General features: G+C 37.9%; 1 protein-coding gene across 1 annotated transcript in view; it reads left to right on the top strand.

The window, feature by feature from the left end:
• CMC1 (C-X9-C motif containing 1) overlaps nucleotides 1–21262 on the top strand; it is a 45093-nt gene that overhangs the window by 7498 nt on the left and 16333 nt on the right. Inside the window, exon 2 of the mRNA XM_030444798.1 lies at nucleotides 1835–1927. Coding sequence (XP_030300658.1) covers nucleotides 1835–1927 — 93 coding nt within the window. The remainder of the gene's footprint in view (nucleotides 1–1834; nucleotides 1928–21262) is intronic.

The raw sequence follows: 21262 nt of genomic DNA on the forward strand, positions 1-21262 counted from the left end.
TAGTGTTCTTAACAAATGTCATTTGAAGGATTTTTAACTCAGAAAGCAAGCAGTGAAATGCCATGCTTGATAAATTCTCATCACTTTGTTTTGAAGAAAGCAAATTTGGAAATGCAGTATTTTATTAAATGGTCTGTGCTGTTTAGTTATTAGTGTGCCCAGGTGGCCAAGAAAGCCAATGGCATCCTGGCCTGTATCAGGAACAGCGTGGCCAGCAGGTCCAGGGAAGTGATTCTGCCCCTGTACTCAGCGCTGGTGAGGCCACACCTCGAGTACTGTGTCCAGTTCTGGGCCCCCCAGTTCAGGAAGGATATCGCGGTCCTGGAGCAGGTCCAAAGAAGGGCAACCAGGCTGGTGAAGGGACTCGAGCACAGACCCTATGAGGAGAGGCTGAGAGAGCTGGGGCTGTTCAGCCTGGAGAAGAGGAGGCTCAGGGGAGACCTCATCACTCTCTACAACTCCCTGAAAGGAGGGTGTAGCCAGGGGGGGGGTTGGTCTCTTTTCCCAGGCAACTTTTCAGCAAGACAAGAGGGCATGGTCTTAAGTTGTGCCAGGGGAAATTTAGGTTAGATATTAGAAAGACTTTCTTTACGGAGAGAGTGATCAGACATTGGAATGGGCTGCCCAGGGAAGTGGTGGATTCTCCGTCCCTGGAGCTATTTAAAAGGAGACTGGATGTGGCACTCAGTGCCATGGTCTAGCAACCGCAACGGTGGTAAAAGGGTTGGACTCAATGATCTCTGAGGTCCCTTCCAACCCAGCCAATTCTATGATTCTATGATTCTATGATTAAAATCAGTAGCTGTATTCAGAGTACTGAATTCTGGTTTAAGAAAACTGAAAATAAAATGCAACTGTACCTTTAAGTACAGAATTCAGGCATCAGCGTTTGTTAAGTTGAATTTCTCAATGAAAATACTCCTAGCTCCTCCATTGTAGAGGCTTCTTACATTTTTTTCCAAAGAATACAAGTCTTCCACAGAGCAATACAGATTTCAGATTTTACTCTAGTATGTGCTATATTTCTCAGCTTTATGACAGTGAGTAAAAAAGCCAGTTTGTACAGATAATGTACATGGAATGTAATGTTCATAGTCATATCCTGAAATAAAAGTAATTTTCAACCTTTGTGCAGTCTGTATCATAGAATCATGGAATGGCCTAGGTTGGAAGGGATCTTAGAGATCATCTACTCCAACCTCCCTGTCATGGGCAGGGACACCTCTCAGCTGGACAAGGTTGCTCAAAGCCTCATTCAGCCTGGATTTGAACACCTCCCTGGAGGGGGTATCTACAACTTCTCTGAGCAATCTGTTCGAGAGTCTCACCATCCTTGTACTGGAGATCTTCCTAATATCAAGTCTAAACCTATTTTCCTTCAGTTTGAAACCATCTTCCCTTGTCCAGTTGCTGGACAATCTTGTGAAAAGTCCTTCTCCAGCCTTCCTGTAGGTTCCCTTCAGCTGCTGGAAGGAAGCTGTGAGGTCCCCCTGGAGTCTTCTCTTCTGTATGTAGACCTTCTATTTAGTAAGGCAGAAATAAGAACGTGCAGCCAGAATTTTCTCCATTATTTTTGGTTCAGTGTATACATTGAGCAGAACAGAAGTATTCAGGATTAATGCTCATATTTCCATCTGAGCAGTATTAACTTTTGAACATTCCTGCCTTTTGATCTGTGTGGTCCTTTTGTGGTACTTTCAGCTGCTACTTTGTGAGACTTTTACTATACAAGTGTATGCTATATAAACAATGCTGTGTTATTTCTGTAGATTGACTTTCTTTGATGTATGGATAAATATTTTTATCATACTTCTGTTTTTTTTCACTCTTGCAGAAGATTCTAAGCTGAGACACGTAGAAAAAGATGTTTTGATTCCACAAATAATGAGGGATCGAGCCAAGGAGCTGTGTTCAGATAAAGTGCAAGGTGAGTCAAATATTCCTTGGGGGATCTAATGTATTCACTTTTGTTCCTTGAATATAATCCTTTGTTTTGAAGTGAACTAGTCAGAGAATTAATATGTATGGTTTATATCTTATCTGTACACTGTGAAACCAGTAGTAAAACATATACATCTACCCTGTTGGCTTTGGCTGCTTCCTGATCTAGACTGTTTTCCAAAATGACTTGTTCTGGAAGATTGTGGAAGTTAGTATGATTAATATCAAACTTTCCACATCTTGGTCTAGACCATCTGATGACAGAGCAACACAAGAGTTACTGTGTTCTTGTATGTTTATTATATAAGTGGAATTCTCTCATGAGCCTTCAGTTAGGGCCTCCCTCATTATGATAAATTTTTTTAAATATTCCCAACTAACTTCATCCTTTCCCTGCCCCAGTATTTTAATAATACATATAGAAAAACACACACCTTATTAGACCAACATTGGAATATGATGATGCAGCCCATGTTCTCACGTTTTCTTTTTCTTTTGAAGGGTACCAGACAATAATTCTTTAATACTGGGTATCACCACTTCTTCTGGTCCGTATTTGTTCATATTCTGGAAGAAATCTGGAACTTTCTGAAGTACCAGAAATATAAAGCTACTTATATAGAGCTACACAGGTTGACCTGGAATGTTGCTAGAAGATGGATGTGAGAATGAAAAAAAAAAGTAGTACACAGAATTATTCTATTGGAGTAGCATGCTTTCTGTACAGGACACTTGACTGTTGTTGTCTGGATGTGTGCTCTCTAAGCTTTTTATGATTGCACACCCCATCAGTAAAAAATTCTGAGTGCTCAGTCCCAATATATTCATCTATTTGTAAATTATTTACATGTACCACTGTACTATTATATTATGTACATAGAAACCACAAAAATACAAATTAAAAAAAAATGAGGTAAAGATGAAATAAACAGTACTTCAAAATAATTTTGATGTTACTTATCAGTGGTATAAAAAGCTTCTTGCTTTGAAAATATTACTACTAATAACAATGTTTTTTATTGAGAGCTATATATTTCAATATTTTGCATTATTTCAGAAAGTCTTTAGTAGTTTGTGATAGAGTGATTCATTCAAAGGCCAGGCTCTATGTTCAGTTTAATAGTTGCTTTTAATGGGTGTGTTGTAGATGAAAAAAATACCTTGCAAAGATGAGTAGTTCCTAATGGAAGAAGTGCATTGCTGTCTGCAGTTTATGCTCATTATGCATCATTATGCTCATTTTTCGATCCTCATTCTCAACTTTTCCAAAGATTTTGCTTGAAGTTGGGCTAGTAAGGGACCATCTTGCTTCATGTCAACCAGTTGTTCTTCCAAGCAAGTCAGAAGGTGTTGCCTGGGTATATTTTTAAGAAACAGGTTCAAACCAAAATCAAGCTCTCGTTTGGAAGATTTTTAAACAGATTGGAAAATTCTGTTTCTATTGTTTTAAAGTGAACAGTTAAAGTCAGTTTAAAGTCAGTTAAAATATTTTGAGAGCATGCTATTTATGTAATTTTATTTGCAGGTAGACCTAAGCACAGGGGTGTGTGTATGTGTGTTTGCTTTTCTTCCCTGAACGTTGAGTACTTTGGTTTCAGACTCTTAATTTTCTGTGTCAACAACCACTACTGGACATGATCTGTGTGAGTTGTGGACCATTTTGTCTTGCAACTTCTCCATGGTTTTGCCTCCATCAATTTTTTGTGTATCTTTAGGAAGCTGAGATTTGTGATTACATCTGTCTCCCCTTCATTCCTCCGTTTATGAAGTGTGGAAGTTAGTGGGGCAATCTCAGTATTTCCCCACATTCATTAAAAAGAATTACAAAGAAAAAAAATTATAGCAATGGTTCAGCTATTTTGTTGTATAATTTTTAAGCTGCGTGGGGGAGGGGGAGAGACCAAATCATCAGAAATCAAGCTTAAACAATTTTGTGAATGGGATAACTTATCATCTTTAAAATCCATTTTGAAATTATTCCTGAAACAAATGTACACTGGGATAGGTGTTAATCAGAGTAAGTAGGCTATGGCTTTTATGCTGTAGATATTTGTAAGCAATGAACATAAGCTGCGTAATGAAGTAATCAAAACTCCTGCAGTCAGTTTTGTGTGCTAGAGTACACACATATGCCTGAAATTCTGCTGTTTACATTAAGTGGCATAACTACTTACTTAACTTCCTCTCAGTGTATGACTTTTCTGCTTTATGCTAATTTCCTATAAATACACCTTTGTTTCACTTTGTCTTCAGGAGATCGTGGTAAATGCATTGATGATATAGGAAATAAAGCTATTCTATGAATATGGGCCTTTACAATTTACTTGATCATGCTAGGTGCATATGTGTCCCTATGGGGAGCCCCTATACATTCAATAGTGCTCTGCATGAGCACAGGGATCCATCTGTATACAGCCCCTTACCTTAGCCTGCAGCTATACCACCTAGAGCTGTCTGCTTATCAGAGCTAATAATGCAAACAGTGACAGCCTGTCCAGCACGTGTTCAAGAGCCATCCAGGGCAAAGAAACCCCAAGGGTTAAAAAAATAAGTAAAAAATAAAGGTTTTGTTAACTCAAGAGGTGATCCTGCTTCCCTGTTACAGTAAAATGGGTGACCCATTAGCTTGGTGCTTGGTTGTTAACGTAGCAGGGGAGCTTAGGGATTAAATTAAGCATGGAAATGTGTCCATGTTCTCATTTTTTAAGAACCGTTCAGTGTTGTGTCTGATCATATTTCATTTACTTAATTTACTTAGACCTTTTTTTTTAGATTGCTCCAGAATGGTTTTTGTGTGTGTTACATGCTTCTCAAGACTTTAGTACATCTCAGTTGCAAAATAATTTCTATGTATTTAAGATTTTCAATCACTTTTTCAGTGAAAACGCATATAGTAGTAATTTTTTAAAAGGGTAAACATGCTTTCTGCAAAACACTAGACAGTTTTCCATGACCATTATGTGCATATGCTTTATTGTGTTCATATCTATGCACTGTATGTACCTGAAATTGTGGGTTATTACAGGTGTATTGGAACTGTAATTAAAAACAAGAAAAAACCCACACATGAACAACATTGTCATACAGGAACTTTTCACTGTACAAACTGTAGCATAAGTTAATCTGAAATAATATTAAATCCATGTATTTCTCTTACCAGTTTTTCCTTGGCATATAAAAGTACGTGTTTTCAAGCTGAAGTAGTGAAAAGGAGTGGTTACTTGCCGTTGCCTCATCCATGGTTTTTATGAAATAATTACCTAACCAAGCTGTTTTCCATGACAATTACCAAGTTTTTGGCTTTCATTTGCCATTATAAATTTTAGTTTTGAATAAGCAGAATCACTGAAAATTTCAGGAACTCAGATCAGGAAGGCCAGCTTATCAAAACTTCTGTAGTTTCATCTAGCAGTTCTGTGGTTTCTGTGATTCCTCTCTCCTCTGAAACTAGAGATACTCACTAAAAAAATTAAAAAAAAAAATAATAAAAGAAGCTGTTAGAACCTTTGGTTCATCTTTTTCTTCTCTAGAGAAATATTTGTTCTATTTTTTAGGAGTACTTACTCTTCAGAGTTACTGATCTGAAACTTGATGGATTTAGAGAAGAGCTGTTGAAGAGAGGAATATGCAGACTTTTAGGATTATACACTCAGTTCAGTTTGATTTTATGTTACTTGGCTTGGAAAACAGAAACAGCTGACTGATGGATTATGGATTTGGGCTTTGAAGACATTGTCTTAAATTGAGATTCCAAAGAGAATTTATTGGATCATTGAGTCAGTCATAAGGTCATAATTTTGTATTATATATATTATAAATATTTTGTGTATTTGTTGCATTGTAAAATAATTCTGCCCGCTTTCCAAAAACACCATAGGTTTTATTTTTATTTTATTATAAAAGCAATCTTGCTCCAGAGACAAAGGATTTTATTTCTGAACTTTTTTTCCCTCAGTTCTGTTGTTTACTACTGGTGCGTGGTCTGAGTTTGGAACTTTCATGGTCACCAAGAGTGACTTGCAGTTATCTTCAGTGATTGTGACTCATGTGGGAACTGGACTCTTTTCACAGACGACCTTCAACAAGACAAGAGGACACAGTCTTAAGTTGTGCCAGGGGAGCTTTAGGTTAGATATTAGAAAGAATTTCTTCATGGAGAGGGTGATTAGGCTATGGAATGGACTGCCCGGTGAGGTGGTAGATTCTCCGTCCCTGGAGACATTTAAAAAAAGACTGGATGTGGCACTCAGTGCCATGGTCTAGCAACTGCTCCGGTGGGTCAAGGGTTGGACTAGATGATCTCTGAGGTCCCTTCCAACCCGGCTAATTCTATGATTCTATGATTTGTAAGGCTTCCGAGTGGATGTAACAAACTGAGTTAAACACTTTCCAGGCTGCATACAGGGACAGATTGTTAGTACCAGCCTGGTTCTACCTTTAGGAATACAGTGAAGTAAGGGAAACAGTTTACATGATTGAAGACCTGATCCTGCCTGTGGCTCTGCAAGTAAGAATGTGGCCATTTTTTATCATTTTTTATTTGAAGCTGGTTGTGTGAGATACCCAATTGTTATTTTTTTTCTCTCTCTCTCTTTTTTTTAATTTTTATTTTTTATGAGAGAGAGAGACAAAAGGGAGATGTTTGCACATGTCCTGAATTGAGAACCTTCCCTGGAGAAAACTGGCATGGTGGCTCCGTTGTCTGTAGAAAACATGTAATTAAGGCAGCTGGATTCACTTTGCTGAGAAGACTCTTGATGCTTGGCAGGGCTTTAAAAAATGGTTTGGAAAGTGTGGCTGGAAAAGGACATTTCCAAGCAGCCACCCTCCTCCCATTCTCCAGTTTCCCCATTAGCCCTCTCCTCCTCAGGGCTCATGTTGATACTTAGTGAAAATGATGGGATGCAACACTACTGCAGGCTTCTCTACAGTAGAGCATGACCAGTGTCAGCCAGAGTTTTGATAATGTGCAGTTGCTGAACAGTCCTGTCACTGACATTATCTCTGTCCCCGTAGGGGCCACCTGCTCTACACCATGACCCTTACACCTGACACATCAAGGCCTATAAACCCAAAGAAATTTCTGATTGAACTATGTGTGATGCTGCACATTTAAATTCCCAAGCACACCTTGAGATATTAATTCTTCAAAAAAGAGTCTCTTTATATACATATATTTTCTTAGCAGAAATGCAGATAATGAAATCTGTGAAATACTTAGCAAATTTCAGTGTGATGTTAGTCTGTGGTCACTTTCCTTTGTGTTTTAGGCCAAGTTCTGTTAAATGATGCAAAACCTTGCCACATGTCACTGGAGGATTAACCTGTTGGTACCTACAGTCTTAGTCCTGAGGTTGACACTGCAAGATGCTAAGAATGACAGTAGTGCAAAATTACATGACAGTTCACATTTAAAAATTTTGATGAGTCCTATTTACTTGAAACAATATATAGCTGAGCATCCAGTTTGCCTCATTATGAAATTATAGTCCTCCTTACAATTTATTTTTTAGGAGTATCTAGGAATACCATGATCTTCCAGTTGACCAAAGCAAAGAGATCAAGTAACTGGTAAAATCACTGAGTTAACATGACACCTCCTGGTAACTTATTTTTTAATTTAGTTGGTGTGCTTACATCAGCTTGTGTACATTCTGTTCAGAGTTTGATGGAAAGCCTGAGAGGATACATGGAAGCATAGACTTTATGACTGGAATAGCTTTCTGTTATGAGGATGAAAGAATGCTGCCTTATTACCTGCACACTCATTTTTGTGAAAGGAACTTGAGAACATAGGGTTCAATCTGGCACAAAACTGGGGGTGGAGAAGGGGTGCAAAATGTTATTCTCTGTTGCTGTATTTGTTATCTGAGTGTTAAAGTACCTTGTAGTCATACTGTGTGTGACTCCATGGTCCTACATTAAGCTATTGAGATTCCTGTTGTACGTGTTGTGCAGTTGTCAGTTATTGAAATGGTTCTGGATGTTTTGATAGTGTATAGCTATATTTAGTACTGATAATAAACTAGGAGGTGTTTTTACCTTGCTAGCATTTCACAAGAGGAAGGTGCTGATTTTTTGCATGGTGCGTGTGCACGATAGCTTTTATTTGGAAAAAAAGTTATTAGGCTCTCTATATTTCCAAAGTACATTTACTCTGATCAGATTTGAGTATGTGAATTAATACAATCTCTAGAGGGATTATGGTATGCTGAGCTTTGCTCCAACAAAGTGGGAAGAGAGAACAGCTATATGTAAATTACAAATCGAAGAAATGAGATCCTAGATCTCATGGTCTTTTTTTTTAATGATACTTACTTAACTACCCTAAGCTAATTTAGGGGGTTTTATAAAAAACAGATATGAGACTATATTGTGTTGTTTGGTGGTGGAAATTTAAGTATTGTAACCAATATTAGGACTTTGAGGAAAATGTTCAGGGAACTTACCCTATTTGATTTATTTTTTTCTTTCTCCCTCCATGTCATTTCAACCCAGCTGATGACAAGAACTGGGTCAGACTGCTAGCTTTACCACTGCAACTTAGTTGTGTGGGGTTTTTTTTATTTTTTATTTATTAGGGAGTGGAACAGCTTTTACAGGGACAAAGAGAAATGAAATCACTTTCAGGGAAAGAAAGAGGCCTCATTATAGCCACCAACAGCAGTTATTGACAGCTACACTTCCTATTAACAAGGAGCATTTAAGAGTTTGGCTGTTGGATCTTTGGACTTGATCTAATTTGCTAGCATTAATTAGTTTCTTTTGAGCACAGACACTTGGTGCTCACAGCTATAGATTTGGACGACTAATTAGGACAGAAAATTGAACAGAATGGGGTAAGGCATTAACCTTCAACCATTACCAGCTGGGGCTCTGATAAAGACCACAGAGTCCAAATGCTCCTATTCATGCAAAGAGTACTCTAATGAATATCAATTTCAGCCAGGTTGCCATATCCTACAAGCACTATCTTAATTTTTATTTTCTTACCTGGCAGAGATTTTTATGTATATATATATATATATATATATATATACATACATATATATATACATAAGTGATATTGGTAGTTTAGAGCTCACAGGTAACAACCTCAGTAGGTTACCTGTGTTTTGTCTAGTCTTTCAAATAGTTTTTTTCAAGTTAGAGATTTTACTGGTTTCTGCTTAAGATCCTATTTCAATTTTTTTTCCTGCCCAACATAAATATCTTAACATAGCATAGATCAATTACATCATGTTAGCAAATGCTGGTTTAAATAGAGGATGGTTGCATATTTTTAGATTATTGTGGAACATGGTAGTAATAGTCATGACAAGAGCACTGACCAAGCTAACTACTGAAGGTTGAACAATAGGATTGCTTCTTTTGCAGCTTTTAGGATGAGATTCAATTGCTAGGTTGTGTTTTTGTGGTGGTGTTTGGTGATCCAAATTCAGGAGGAAAACTGTTCTTCCAGACTGGGGATTGATGGTGTTAAAGCATCTGCAGAACAGAAGTACTTTGTACATAAAGAAAGAAGAGAAAGAATTGTCCTTAACCTTTTATACCTCTTCTTGGATTATTGGAAGCGTCAGACTCAAAATTAAGATCCAAGGTCATCAGTTGTTTCCACCCATTGGTCATATCACTACTCCCTGACGAACTCCCCCTGAAATCTGGTCATTGCCTCTTTCTCTGTACAACTTCTCTTTCTGGAAATTCATTGCCCAGTCATGAGAAAAGTGTAAAAGTCTCAAAGTCACTTCTTTGAGATCCTTTCTTCAAATTTGTCTCTTTCAGAAAGCACTTTAGCATCAATACTTATCCAGTGACTTTCAAAGAATTGAATCTTTTTGGGTTATGCCTGTTGTTTAGCTCTTTGGGGAAAAGAATGCCTTTTGGGTTCTATAATTATTTCCAGTCCTCCATTGGTAAGTTCTGTCATGTCAGGTTAAATAGCTGGTTCCATGTCTTGGAGTCCTGATGAGGGCATTTTGGTGCAAGCTGTAAAAATAAATATGAACTTGCCTGTAGCTACTGGTCTTGGGGTATTTTGTAGTACTTAGATCAGTCTTCAGAGAACCACTTTTCCTGAGTGTCTGTGAGGTAAGTGTCCATAGGGCAGCAGCCAGCGGATAGAGAAGATGTGTTCAAGTTCCTGTCCCAATAAAAGGAGGAGGCCTCTTACTAGTACTAGGTTTGTGTCTTTTCCTAGATGTTACACACTGTATTTGCTGATTCTTATTGTTTTCTTTCCCATTCGACACATTTTGATTCTTCAGTGTTAGGCATTTTTACTGCCAGCAAGTGAAGGAATACTTGGGGTTTAGTAGAGTTATTTACACCCAATTATTGACAGTGCTGATAACCTACAGGTACTGTAGCTTATGTGTTAGAGTAAAGCAGTATTGTATTACTGTGGCATAGTTGCACACAGCAATGTGTTGTTAATGGCAGTACATGTGACTTATGGTAACTGTTATTTTAACTGCATGTCCTTAATGATGTATTAAGAAGTTGTTGTGCAGGTTAGGATTATAAACCCCTCTTAGATACTATATTCAACAGTAACACAGTTAGCACTTTGTGTAAATAAACCTATTACTTTTAAGAGGTCATGCTATGTTCCCCATGCAGTGTATAAATATTTATATTGTATATGAATTATGAATATTACCCTGGGGTTACTTTCACACAGAAAATAGGTTATTTTTCAGCTGCTGAAGTAGGAGTGTGTTGGGTAGATACTACTAGGTTCAGCAGTGGAAAACAGAACTTAGTTTGGTCAAAAAGTAGCTACTTTGTATACAGAAATACAATAAATAGCAAGCTTTCAGATAGCCTACAAGCAGAGTATTCACCTTGTAAAGATCATATGATATTCAGGGTAAGGAATAGGATAAAACATCTATCCACCGTTCTTTGAAAACACATGAAGTTGCCAAGTGTATTTACCAAAGAAAATTGTTCATCCAAACCACAAAAAATTAAATTAAGTATTAATTCCAATTGAGCTAAGTGGGAATCAGAATAATAGTTGCAGGTTCATCTAATATATTCTGATGTTCTGAGGTGGTGAACTGTGAGAGTTGTAGGTTTGATCTCCCATTATTTCCTATAGACCAGAGACCTCTTACAGACTCAAGAGCTATACCTGCTGTAAATATCTTTGTGTGGAATATTACAAGGTAGCAGAACCAGTCAACAACAACAACAAAGAAAAAAAGGCAGGAATCACAGGCAGTAACAGGCAATACAGGAATTCAAGTAGAAGTTGAAATGCAGTTTGGCAAACAAACACACTCTCAACAAGATGAGGTGGTCTAAGTGGTCTCCATGCTTTTTGGTGCTCTGGAAATACCAGAGTGTGTTTAATGAAATCTCAGATTTTCATGTTTTTGGGGAATTAAAGCATTTTAAATTTCTTTTTCTACGTGGAACAGTAGTTCTGAAGATTGCTTAGCTTAAACTGAGTGACTTATTCTTCTGGCACTCTTTAATACAGAAGTTAATAGAACCTGTGTTAGCAACACTGGCAATGTATAAGTTTTTTTTAGAAGTAGAAATAATGTTGTCTTTTGATGACTGGGACTGGATTCTTGTGAATGATTGTTATTCAGGTCCTCTTAAAAAGGGCAAAATTCACCTCTTTCCCATCCCAAATTTACTTCTGTGGGTTTTGCAATTGTTTTCCAATAGTTGTCTCTGTGGTACTGCATAGAAAGGGAAGAGGGAGATCTGTGCTGTGATGAGTGTTTTACTTACAGGCCTGATGCTGGAGAAAGGAGTAAAGGCTACGGTATTAAAAGGTCATAAAACACTTGTGCTCTCTTTTCATCCCTCTGAATTTTATTTTTGGCAGCTTATCACCCTCAAAAATAAGAAGAAAGGAACCTTGCAGAAAAAAGTTCCTGGAACGTGTGCTGCCTAAGATCAGGATAGATACCTTTAGATGAAATGTAAGCGAATGACAGAAGGTGAGAAGTATTTTGCATAAGGAACCAAGAACTGCAGAGGATGTGAAAAGGGATGGACAAGGAATACTAGAGCTGTGCAGAGCACTGAGGGTATAGATGAGGTTTTAAATTTATCCTTAGGGAGCAAGGAAAATTAATTTGAGCTGTTATATTCTAGATGTGAGAAGGATGCTATTATAGGATTTGAAAGGAATTGTGTAAGGGGTGGAAGATACTCATTCTGATGGGATAGTGAGCGGGAAAGGAACTTAAATCAGGAATTTTGATGAAGCTAGAGCAGAAGACCAGTGCATGAAAATTTCCCTCAGGTGGAGTGAACAGATTCTTGTCTTGGTATTCATTATATTGGGAAGGAGTTGAAATATTTGTAGGCAGTTTTAGACATCAGTTATGGTATTAAGGGATGTGCCTTCTTAGCTTTTTCCTAAAACAAGTTTAAAGAAAGTTTTCTTCAAGTCTGAATTGCCTTTTTTTGCCTTTAATGGTCAAGTTTGGGATTTTCTTGTATGTATTTTATAACACATAATGTCTTGTACTTGATAGCATTCTTCCTGTCTGTAACCTTGACTCTCTCAAGCAAGTATCTAGTCATTCTTCTTTTTCCTCCTGTTCATTATAAACTAAAAATGTAAAAATGTCCTCTGAGCCTCCAAATAGTCCTTTTTGAAACACTAAATTACATAGTCTGCTTTTGTGTGTAAATTCACCATTACACTTGTGTACCAGGTTTGATACAGGTCTTGCTTTATTTCATGAAGCTGATCAAAAAGCATTGCAAAAGTGTGGCTTGAGACACACTTGATCTAGAAAATCACCTCTGTGTTGGAGGGTGCATTTATCAAGCATAAGAGGAATGCAGGGCTGGAAAGGACTTTTAAAAGACACTTTGGGACATCTTCTCTGGTGGCCATATCTGGTATGTCTGCATTTGTCCCATAAAATAATTGATGTTACAACTTATATAGACAAGCTGTTTCAATGCTTAATTATTTTTTACTGTTCAAATAATTTTTTTTCTAAGTTTTGGGATTTTTTAATGTCTAACTAACTTTACTTTGTATATCAAGCTATTGGTGTTCTTAGACATTGGGCAGATTCCTCATAGTAGTATGAGTAAAAGCAGTACTTTGTGTGGAAGAAATAGGACAATATGTTTTATTTTGAAAAGGTAAAAAGTGGAAAAAGAAACAGGAAAATAAAAGCCTTGTTCAGTAACCATCCTGGAAAACTTTCTACTGCTGACTCCATGAGATTTCTAAGAGGAGATGTTGGACTCTGAGATTCCAGACTTGTTTTCAGGAGTATGGCAAATTAAAAAAAAAAAAGAAAAAGAAAAAAAAAAGCCTAAAAATATTTCATGTCACAACAAAAAGAATGAGTTTTTTGAAGAAAATTATGGCTAGTAACAAGAGTGAACACAGTCCACAACTTCAAATATTATACGTTGTTGCCCCTCACTTTTTTCTGCCTTTGGCATGATAATTTTCTACAGTGAATCTGACAGACCAGTCAAAACAATTCATAAGGCCATTGATGAAAAGTACTCCTTATTTTTCCTGGTGTAAGTAATCTTTGTCATTCCTCCTTTGTCTTGATTTCTTCCTCTTGTTTCTTTTGCTTTGTGTTTTTAATGCTCCTTCTTAATGTATTTAAAGTCTCCAGTTTAACAGTGTGCCTTCTGGTCATTGTTTAAGGAGCATAATAAAAGTATATTCTAAACACTCCTGAAGAAATTGAGCTCCTAAATATGGAAAACCTGCATGGTACAGGTTTTGCACAAGCATTGGTTTGTCCATGGTACCCATCCTGGGTAGAATAGCAACCTGGAGAAGACAGTACCTGCCTTGTGTGTCATCACATTTCCTATCCCAACTTTTCAGCTTGCACAAAGTTTAGATGCTTGGGAGGCAACCCTACTATTTCTTTCTAGATTGCAGAGCACTTCTGCAGAGTGAAGGACATACTTGAAGCCAAGTGTCAGCACAGTTGAAGAAATGTAGCATGCTGAGTGAGACCCAGTACAGAAGAGTAAGCACTCAGACTGTCATAAATTCTAATGGGCACATTTCTTCTGCCTGTTGGGAAAAAATGGATAAAATTCTGCAGGCCATAATGTTTTCATTCCTATTTTAATGCACTGTTCTGAATTAATACCTTAATGTAGGCTTCCCTGTGTATCTCGTTAATGAACAGAAAGTTGCCATTGCTTTCCATGCAATATGGAAAAGAAGATATATAGAAGAATGCTTACTGTTTGGGGTTATATAACCAAAGCTTTAATTAGTTTTTGTTTGGTTGGTTTTGTTTTTAATTAGTAATTTAATTTGCAATTAATGAACTAGTCAATCTTAAACAGGGCATTAACAGAGCTCAGAGCTTCTGTGGTGTCTAATGACTTCTATGCAATATCCTATGTTGAAAATATTTTTTACTATCTATATCTAATGATGCTTCATCACTGTTGAATAATAGTAATAGTTGGAAAATAAAAAGCATATACACATATATGTTTTGGGGGTCTTTTTAATACATGTAAAACATCTTGAGAAAGTTTTAAGATCTTTGTGGGGAGCGGGAAAGGCATAGAAGAGAATGCTCTTGCTTAAGCATGGCTATTGTGTAAGTTTATTAGATATGATCCATATCTCTTGAGCAACTAAGCAACATCATAAATCTTAAACGAGAATATTGTTGAGGAATCTGTCCTCTTCACCATGCCATCAGATTAATGTAAATACAGTGCATAAATTTTTGAGTAGCAGTTATTGTTGGGCTGAGAATACTTGCATAAATTATGACCCAAAAAATATTTTTTGTAGTTCTATAGAAGGCAAATATTTAACGGAGTTGGCAGCTTCTGTTTTAGCTGCATTCTCCTAACAGGCTGGTAAATCCCATTAATAATTTTGGTCTCATCTTTTCCTCTTCTGCTTTTGTCATTTAAATATCTATTCAGGAAAAGATGGCATGTGGTTTTTTTCTTTTTCCTGAGCTGGTTCCATTTCTTTTGATAACTACTTACATATTCACATATACACTTATTTACCTGAATTAAATTAGTTTCTCACTACTGCTATTGTTAATGAAAGGTAGGACTCCATGTTGAATTTTTAAATGCAAAAATGGAACGCAGTGGAAAATTGCTGGACTGGCATGACTACAGCATGAAGTTCTCTACTAAATTATAACAGGTTTCTCTTAGGAAATTGATGAAACATTTCATAGGCAATTTCTGTTAGTGCGATCTAATTCTGATTTCATGGTCTTAGCCAAGGCTTGTAGTTCACACAAATATTTTAGCTCTGGGGCATAAGCACTGGTGTCAGTGAAGTGATGTTTGTTCCAGACCTGATGTTACTTATCTTCATTGCCCTAGTGTTTGATTTGCAATGACCTGAATTGCCTGAAAGCTAATTCAGCCATTTTTAATAAAAGAGGAGAAAAAGAACCCACCTCTGTGAGTGTGTTAAAAATACTTAAAGGTAATTTAGTCCTAATTTAATAATATTTCACGTCCACCTAGGTGCATTTCACATAAGGGGTCACTTGTAACAGTGACTAGAATTGCTTTATGTCAAGCAGGAGGAATTCCCTGCTTTCTAATGGAATATAGCCAATGTCTTAAGATTGATTCCAAGGCTGATATACTAAAATACAGGTTCTACCATATACAGCAGTACCCAGGTTTTTGGTGTCTCCAAACCTCTGACTGATTGCACAGTATCTTTTTGCTGGGGCAGTTTAGTGCTCCGGTCTCTAAGCCTTGGCCGAACTTGTGGCAAAAAGTCAGAATGACCACTTTAAGCTTGCTCTATTTCAAGCAATCAGAGACAATGATTCTGAGTAAGAAACAGCATCTATCCCTCCTCTTCTCCTTGCTGCAAGTTTTCAGAGCTCTAGTGGGCCATCAGTTCACAGTTTTCTCCAGTGTTCAGAGTGTGGACCTTTCTGAGTGGAGCACGAGCCTTGGATATTTGTGTCAGCTTCTTGAAGTTTCCCTTTACAATTTTTTATTGTTAGGTAGGATAGGTGAGATTTCACCTCAGTTCTAGTCATCTGAAAGTTGTGTCCAGTCTAAACTAGTCATCCTGTTTAAAACTCTTAGCTGGAACCTACCTTTAATTTGGTAGTACCTTGCACTCTTTTTTGTGTCAAGGCAACAACAAGATGAGCAAGGTACTTCCAGAATCAGCTTTAAGTGAAACATGTAAATTTTAGCTTGCTAAAAGTAAGTAAAGTGAATTCCACTGGTAGTAGTTTTTAGTCTCTGTTCCCACATGTAAATGAGGATAAGACCTTATAGGAAAGAGAACTATCCTGTTCAATACATACGTATGGATCTGCATTGGTATGCATAAAGCAAGGATGGCTATGCTCTCAAATTTTATTAGAGGATTTGGTTTCCTGCAAAAGCCATGCAGAAATCATTGGGCTTTGTAAACATTTGCTAATGATTCCTTTAAGCTATTTTTATTTCCCTATCTCAGGTTGCTACCACACCACTTGGAGTCCCATTGGTTTGTTAGTGTCTCCTCCAATGTTAAATACCTGTGTGTATGCAGGTTCTGTGCAGATATAGACTGGCAGGATAGTAAGTGCCTGTCAGCTTCCACCAAATCTTTTTGGAAAGTGGGGAAAAGGAGGTGATGTCTTCTACTTCATTACAGTTCAAGCTCATCTGGATACAGGAGTTGCCAGTTTCAAAATTTGGAATCAAATGGATTTTTACCTTTATGGCACAAATTACTTTCCTTTTTTTTTTTTTTTTCCCTTTCATCACTAGCAGCAGTTCTAGACTGTATTTGAAGACGGAAGAGTAAATTAAACTAGTGTCTGTACCTAGAGTGATTTTACATCCTATTTCCTGTTTCACCCCTTTTTTCTTTTTTGTCCTCAAATACTTATGATCTTTAAGTTTGAAATCATAGTATCTAGGGGAAAAGAGGCAAATAATCCCATCGTATAAACTTAAATTCATAAATCTGAGACTTGCAACCAGCCTGCTGTACAGGAAAACAGATGCCATGCAATAACTTAGTACTAAGCTGAATAATAAGCAAGATGTATTGTTAAAGGTCATTAATGCAAAGAAAGTGATTTCAGACTTTCATATGCTTGTTTTCTGTCTTTGTTTAAGTGAGGCCTGTGCATGTGTTTTCTTTATTGTTCTCTTTTACACACATTTGGGCTTTGTTGGGTTGAGAACTCAGCCTCTGGTTGGGCAGTGGTGATTAACTTACACTAAATAGGCAGCAGTAATGTGATTTGAGAATGAAAAGGATTCATTTCTTTTAAATGAGGGGAAAAAAAACAAGGTTGAAGGAAATAGTTTACATAATCTGTAAACTAGTTAAGGAGCTGAATATTTATGCAGGTTGAAATTGAAGCTTAGTTGCCCTCTAGGGGTTTTACATTAATACAACATATGCTAGCTTTTGGGTGGGTTTTTTTCTTTCAGAATAGAGGTGAGAGAAGTCTTTGGAAAAACTTACATGCTGACAAATCTGTAGTGGTGGAGGCATGTGTACATCTGCATTCAGTGAGTAAAGCCCATTTAGTTCAGAATACAGAAAACAGAAAATCCTTTTAGTCAGGTTATGATCATGTAATTTCAGTGTACCAGTTGGAGAAGGTGCTCACAGCCATCCAGTCACGGAACCGAGAGGTCCCAGCCAGCAAAGGTTCTTATGCAGAAGTCAGGATACACCTCAAAGAGCTTTCAGACCTAAACAGACATGGAAGATAAAGGGTGACACAGAGATATATTGGTGCTTCTGAGAAGCCCATGGTAATGGCTTCATTAGGACTCTCAGTACTTGCCTGTGTCCTAACCACTCCATATTGCTTTGAATACTTGGTGTCCTCAGCTGCCACTGGCTAATGTGCAGGGGTCTTCTGTCACATCTTACAGCAGCTTGAGCCCTGTTTATGGATCCTGTGATTGAACTTTTTAGAAACTTCTGTTTCCCCTTTCTGTTGCCTCTTTTACCCATTGTACTCTGAGTAGTTCTTGTTTGGATAGTGTATGATATTTCATAGGAATTATCCTCATGCTGTAGGAAGAAAAGTGACTAAAATTACTTCTAAACTAAAGCCTCATCCATATTTCTCCTCGCATAAACTTGTAATGTCTCCTTTGCCAATAGTTTTGTAGCAGACATATTTCTAGTTTTTGTTTGGAGAATTGCTAAATGAATTCTTTCAAAGTGCAGTTGTTTTTCCTAAAAACGGAAACTACATTTATGTGATTGTTTTTGCTGGTTCTTTCGTAAGAAAGACTCTATAACTCTAAAATCTTTTTCCATCAAGAAGAAGATACTTGGAGCAGGCAGAATAGATGCAGTCAAACAAGTACTTGAGTACATGTGTGCATACAGCTTGAGGAGCAGTGTAGTTGACTGTCAGAAGTTAGAGCATTGTCCTTGGGCTTATACCAAACTAAGTCTGGATTTGTGCCAATGATGCTACACAGATTTTTATGCCACTTGCCCATTAAGCTTTACGCTGAAGAAAAGTTCCTCTTTTTCAGGGACCTTAATAGCTGGCAGAGAGTTCCTGGTACCTTTTAGCACAGATGCTCTGTGGATTTGTCAAAGGCTTGTTTGTAATTCCTCTATCTACAAATATTTTTTTTTACTGTCTTCAAAATTAGAACTCTTTGCTATTGAGAAATTTCCTCGTTTCTTAATTTCTGTATAGGATCAGGTCTGTTATTACAGCCCCCTGTACGCATATAATGCTTTGGACTGTTAGGTTCTGCTGGAACTGTTTGGTTCCAACATCCAGGATCATCCCAAAAGCATCTGTTTGGTTTTATCTGCTGTATGCCTCAGCATGACATTACAGCTCCAATCTGGTTGTTCCCTGTCAAAACCAGTGACTTTATCAGCAGAGCTTTGTGTCACAGTTCTGCCTTCACCTGCTCTCTGATGCTTGATGGCCATACCCTAGCTGCCTGAGCAATATATGATTCCTGGAAGCTGTGCATGCAACCAAAAGACATGGTAGGCTAGAGGAGAGGGTGAGTTGGTTGGTTTTATCCCCCCTTCCATGATCAGTTTCTCTCAGTGAGTAGAAGCAGGTGAGCTGATTGGTATCTTTATGCAAGGTTTGGTCCAGATTGGAACTCCTCTGTAAGTACAGTTGTAGTAAGCTGCTGATCTTGCATCGTTCTGAATTGCACTGGCCTCATCTGTTCAGTTTAGTGTCTCTGAAAGGTTGGAAGAAAGTGTGTATTGCTATCCTGGGGAGGGTGTGCATCCCCCCGATCAAGGGGATGCTTCCCAATCGTTCCTTCAGGGCAGCATGCAGTGTGCTCTCAGCTCTCAGCAGTTTTCCAGGACCCAGGCAAAATACTGAGCTGTAGTGCCTTGTTGTTTGAAAAACCTTTTGTGCAACATTTTCAAAGGTACAGGAAGAGTAGGGTGGCTGGGTAATGTGTTGTCTGGTAGTCTGTCCTTTTTAGGTATATGGTTATCATTTATTTAAAGAAATTTACAGAAGGTGGAAGAGAAATGTTGTACAGTGGCTATGAAATTTCCTGATCTTGCTAAGCTTTGGTATTATGCTGTCTTGTCACAGCATTAAAACTCATCTCTTCAAAATCATGAAATGAATAGGGAAGTCTGAAATTCTAACTGAATGTATAGCCAATTATGCACTTTCTTTCAAAAGAGTAACTGTAGATATTTTATCACTGTGGCCACCATTGCAAAAGGTCAAGTTACTCTTCAGTATACAGTTCAGAAAAGTCACAACACAGTTTTGGTTCTTTTTTCTGAAAAATTCTGTTTCTGGTTCCCTTATCATTAGAAATGCTGAATTACATCCACATTCAGCCGGAATTCCTCCCACACCTCCACACCAGCACATGCTGAAGGCTACTGATTTTTGATAAACAGAGAGAGACTGAACATGTACTGCAAACTGAGATAAAGTATATGGTCAGCTGTTTTGGAGATGTTGGAATGATGGTTGGGAAGGAACATAGGATGAATTGTGTCCTGTGAGGAAAAGTCACTTCCTATTATAAAATAGCAAAAGTTTACTAATCTTTAATTTTGGAGCCTTGTTGGAGTACCCAGAGGGCCTGAAATTTGTACCCCCCATCTACCCTCACCCATCAGCTGGAGCCCTGAAATACATTTCATATTTGCTTTAGAGGATGCTTTGTTTCATTCAGAGGAGGGAAAAATAATCACGACAACCTTCAGTATTGGAACTTTGAGTTAAAAACATTCTTTTGGAAATACAGTAAACTGAACTCAGGAGGGAAAAATAACCCCAAAGCAACATGCTGTAAATTAGAACTGGTAGTGTCATGAAGGAATAGCTGTGTAATTGCTTCTTCAAGAGTTACATAAAGGATCTGCTCTATCTCCACCTTGTGGTAGAAGGACATTACTGCTATTTCTGCCACTCTGAATCTCTGTCTTTTATAAGTAGATTTATTTTTTTTTAACTTTGAAGTTCAGCTAAGGAGTCAGCCACTACGGGACAGAGGGAGGGGGATGTTGTTTCTTTTTAATCCCCTGTTATGCTAACTTCTCAGCTGTCCCTGAGAGGCTCAGCAGCTCCCGGAGGAGGTGGGAGGATAAGCAGAAGCAAGGCTCCTCAGTGCAGCTCAAGCTGGATGCACTTATTTATATGGATTGAGGCAGTGACAGACAGTGGCCATGGGGGAACTTGCATTTGTTCCAGTTCTGCCGCTTCCAGCGCATGGAATGGACACGCTGGATATCAGGGATACTTGCTGCAGGGGGTGGGGAAGATGAGAATCTAGTCAGTTTTCAGAGAAGCAGTTGTTTAAAAGCAGTGCAGTTCAGCAAGGTGTCTGTGATCGCCAGGTGTGCTTTACCTGGAAGCTTGTACAGCAGGCAGTGCTTGTACTTTGCAAGAACATACCTAGAGCAACTATCTTTAGCAGGTGACTCATGATTTATCAAAGCAAACCATTTAACAGCAATGTGTTTACTTTGCTTACTTTTTTTTTTTTTTTCATTTATTTTTTTTCTCATAATCTCAATGAGAAGGAGGTCTGCTTGACAAATCTGCCTGAATTGTCATCTGCATATTGTCATCTTTGAGCACTTAAATCTCCTTGTCTGACAAAGTCCAGCCACTGCAAAGCCTTAAACATAATAGTTGTGCCCTTGCTATTTTCTCCCATGTCTTTTGAGGACATTGCCCTCTTTTTTGTACTTCTGTGCTATGGGTGTCTTGCTTAGTCAGAAGCAGGAGGACTTGGCTCTTAGCTCTTAAAGAGATGGGTTTCTGGAACTTAGTGAGTGTGTCAGCGTACTGTATTTCTGTGTGCTTGGGATAAAACATACATGCGTGTAAGTGTGAACCCTGGTATC

Source organism: Calypte anna, chromosome 2 (assembly GCF_003957555.1).
Source record: "Calypte anna isolate BGI_N300 chromosome 2, bCalAnn1_v1.p, whole genome shotgun sequence".
Lineage (NCBI taxonomy): Eukaryota > Metazoa > Chordata > Aves > Apodiformes > Trochilidae > Calypte > Calypte anna.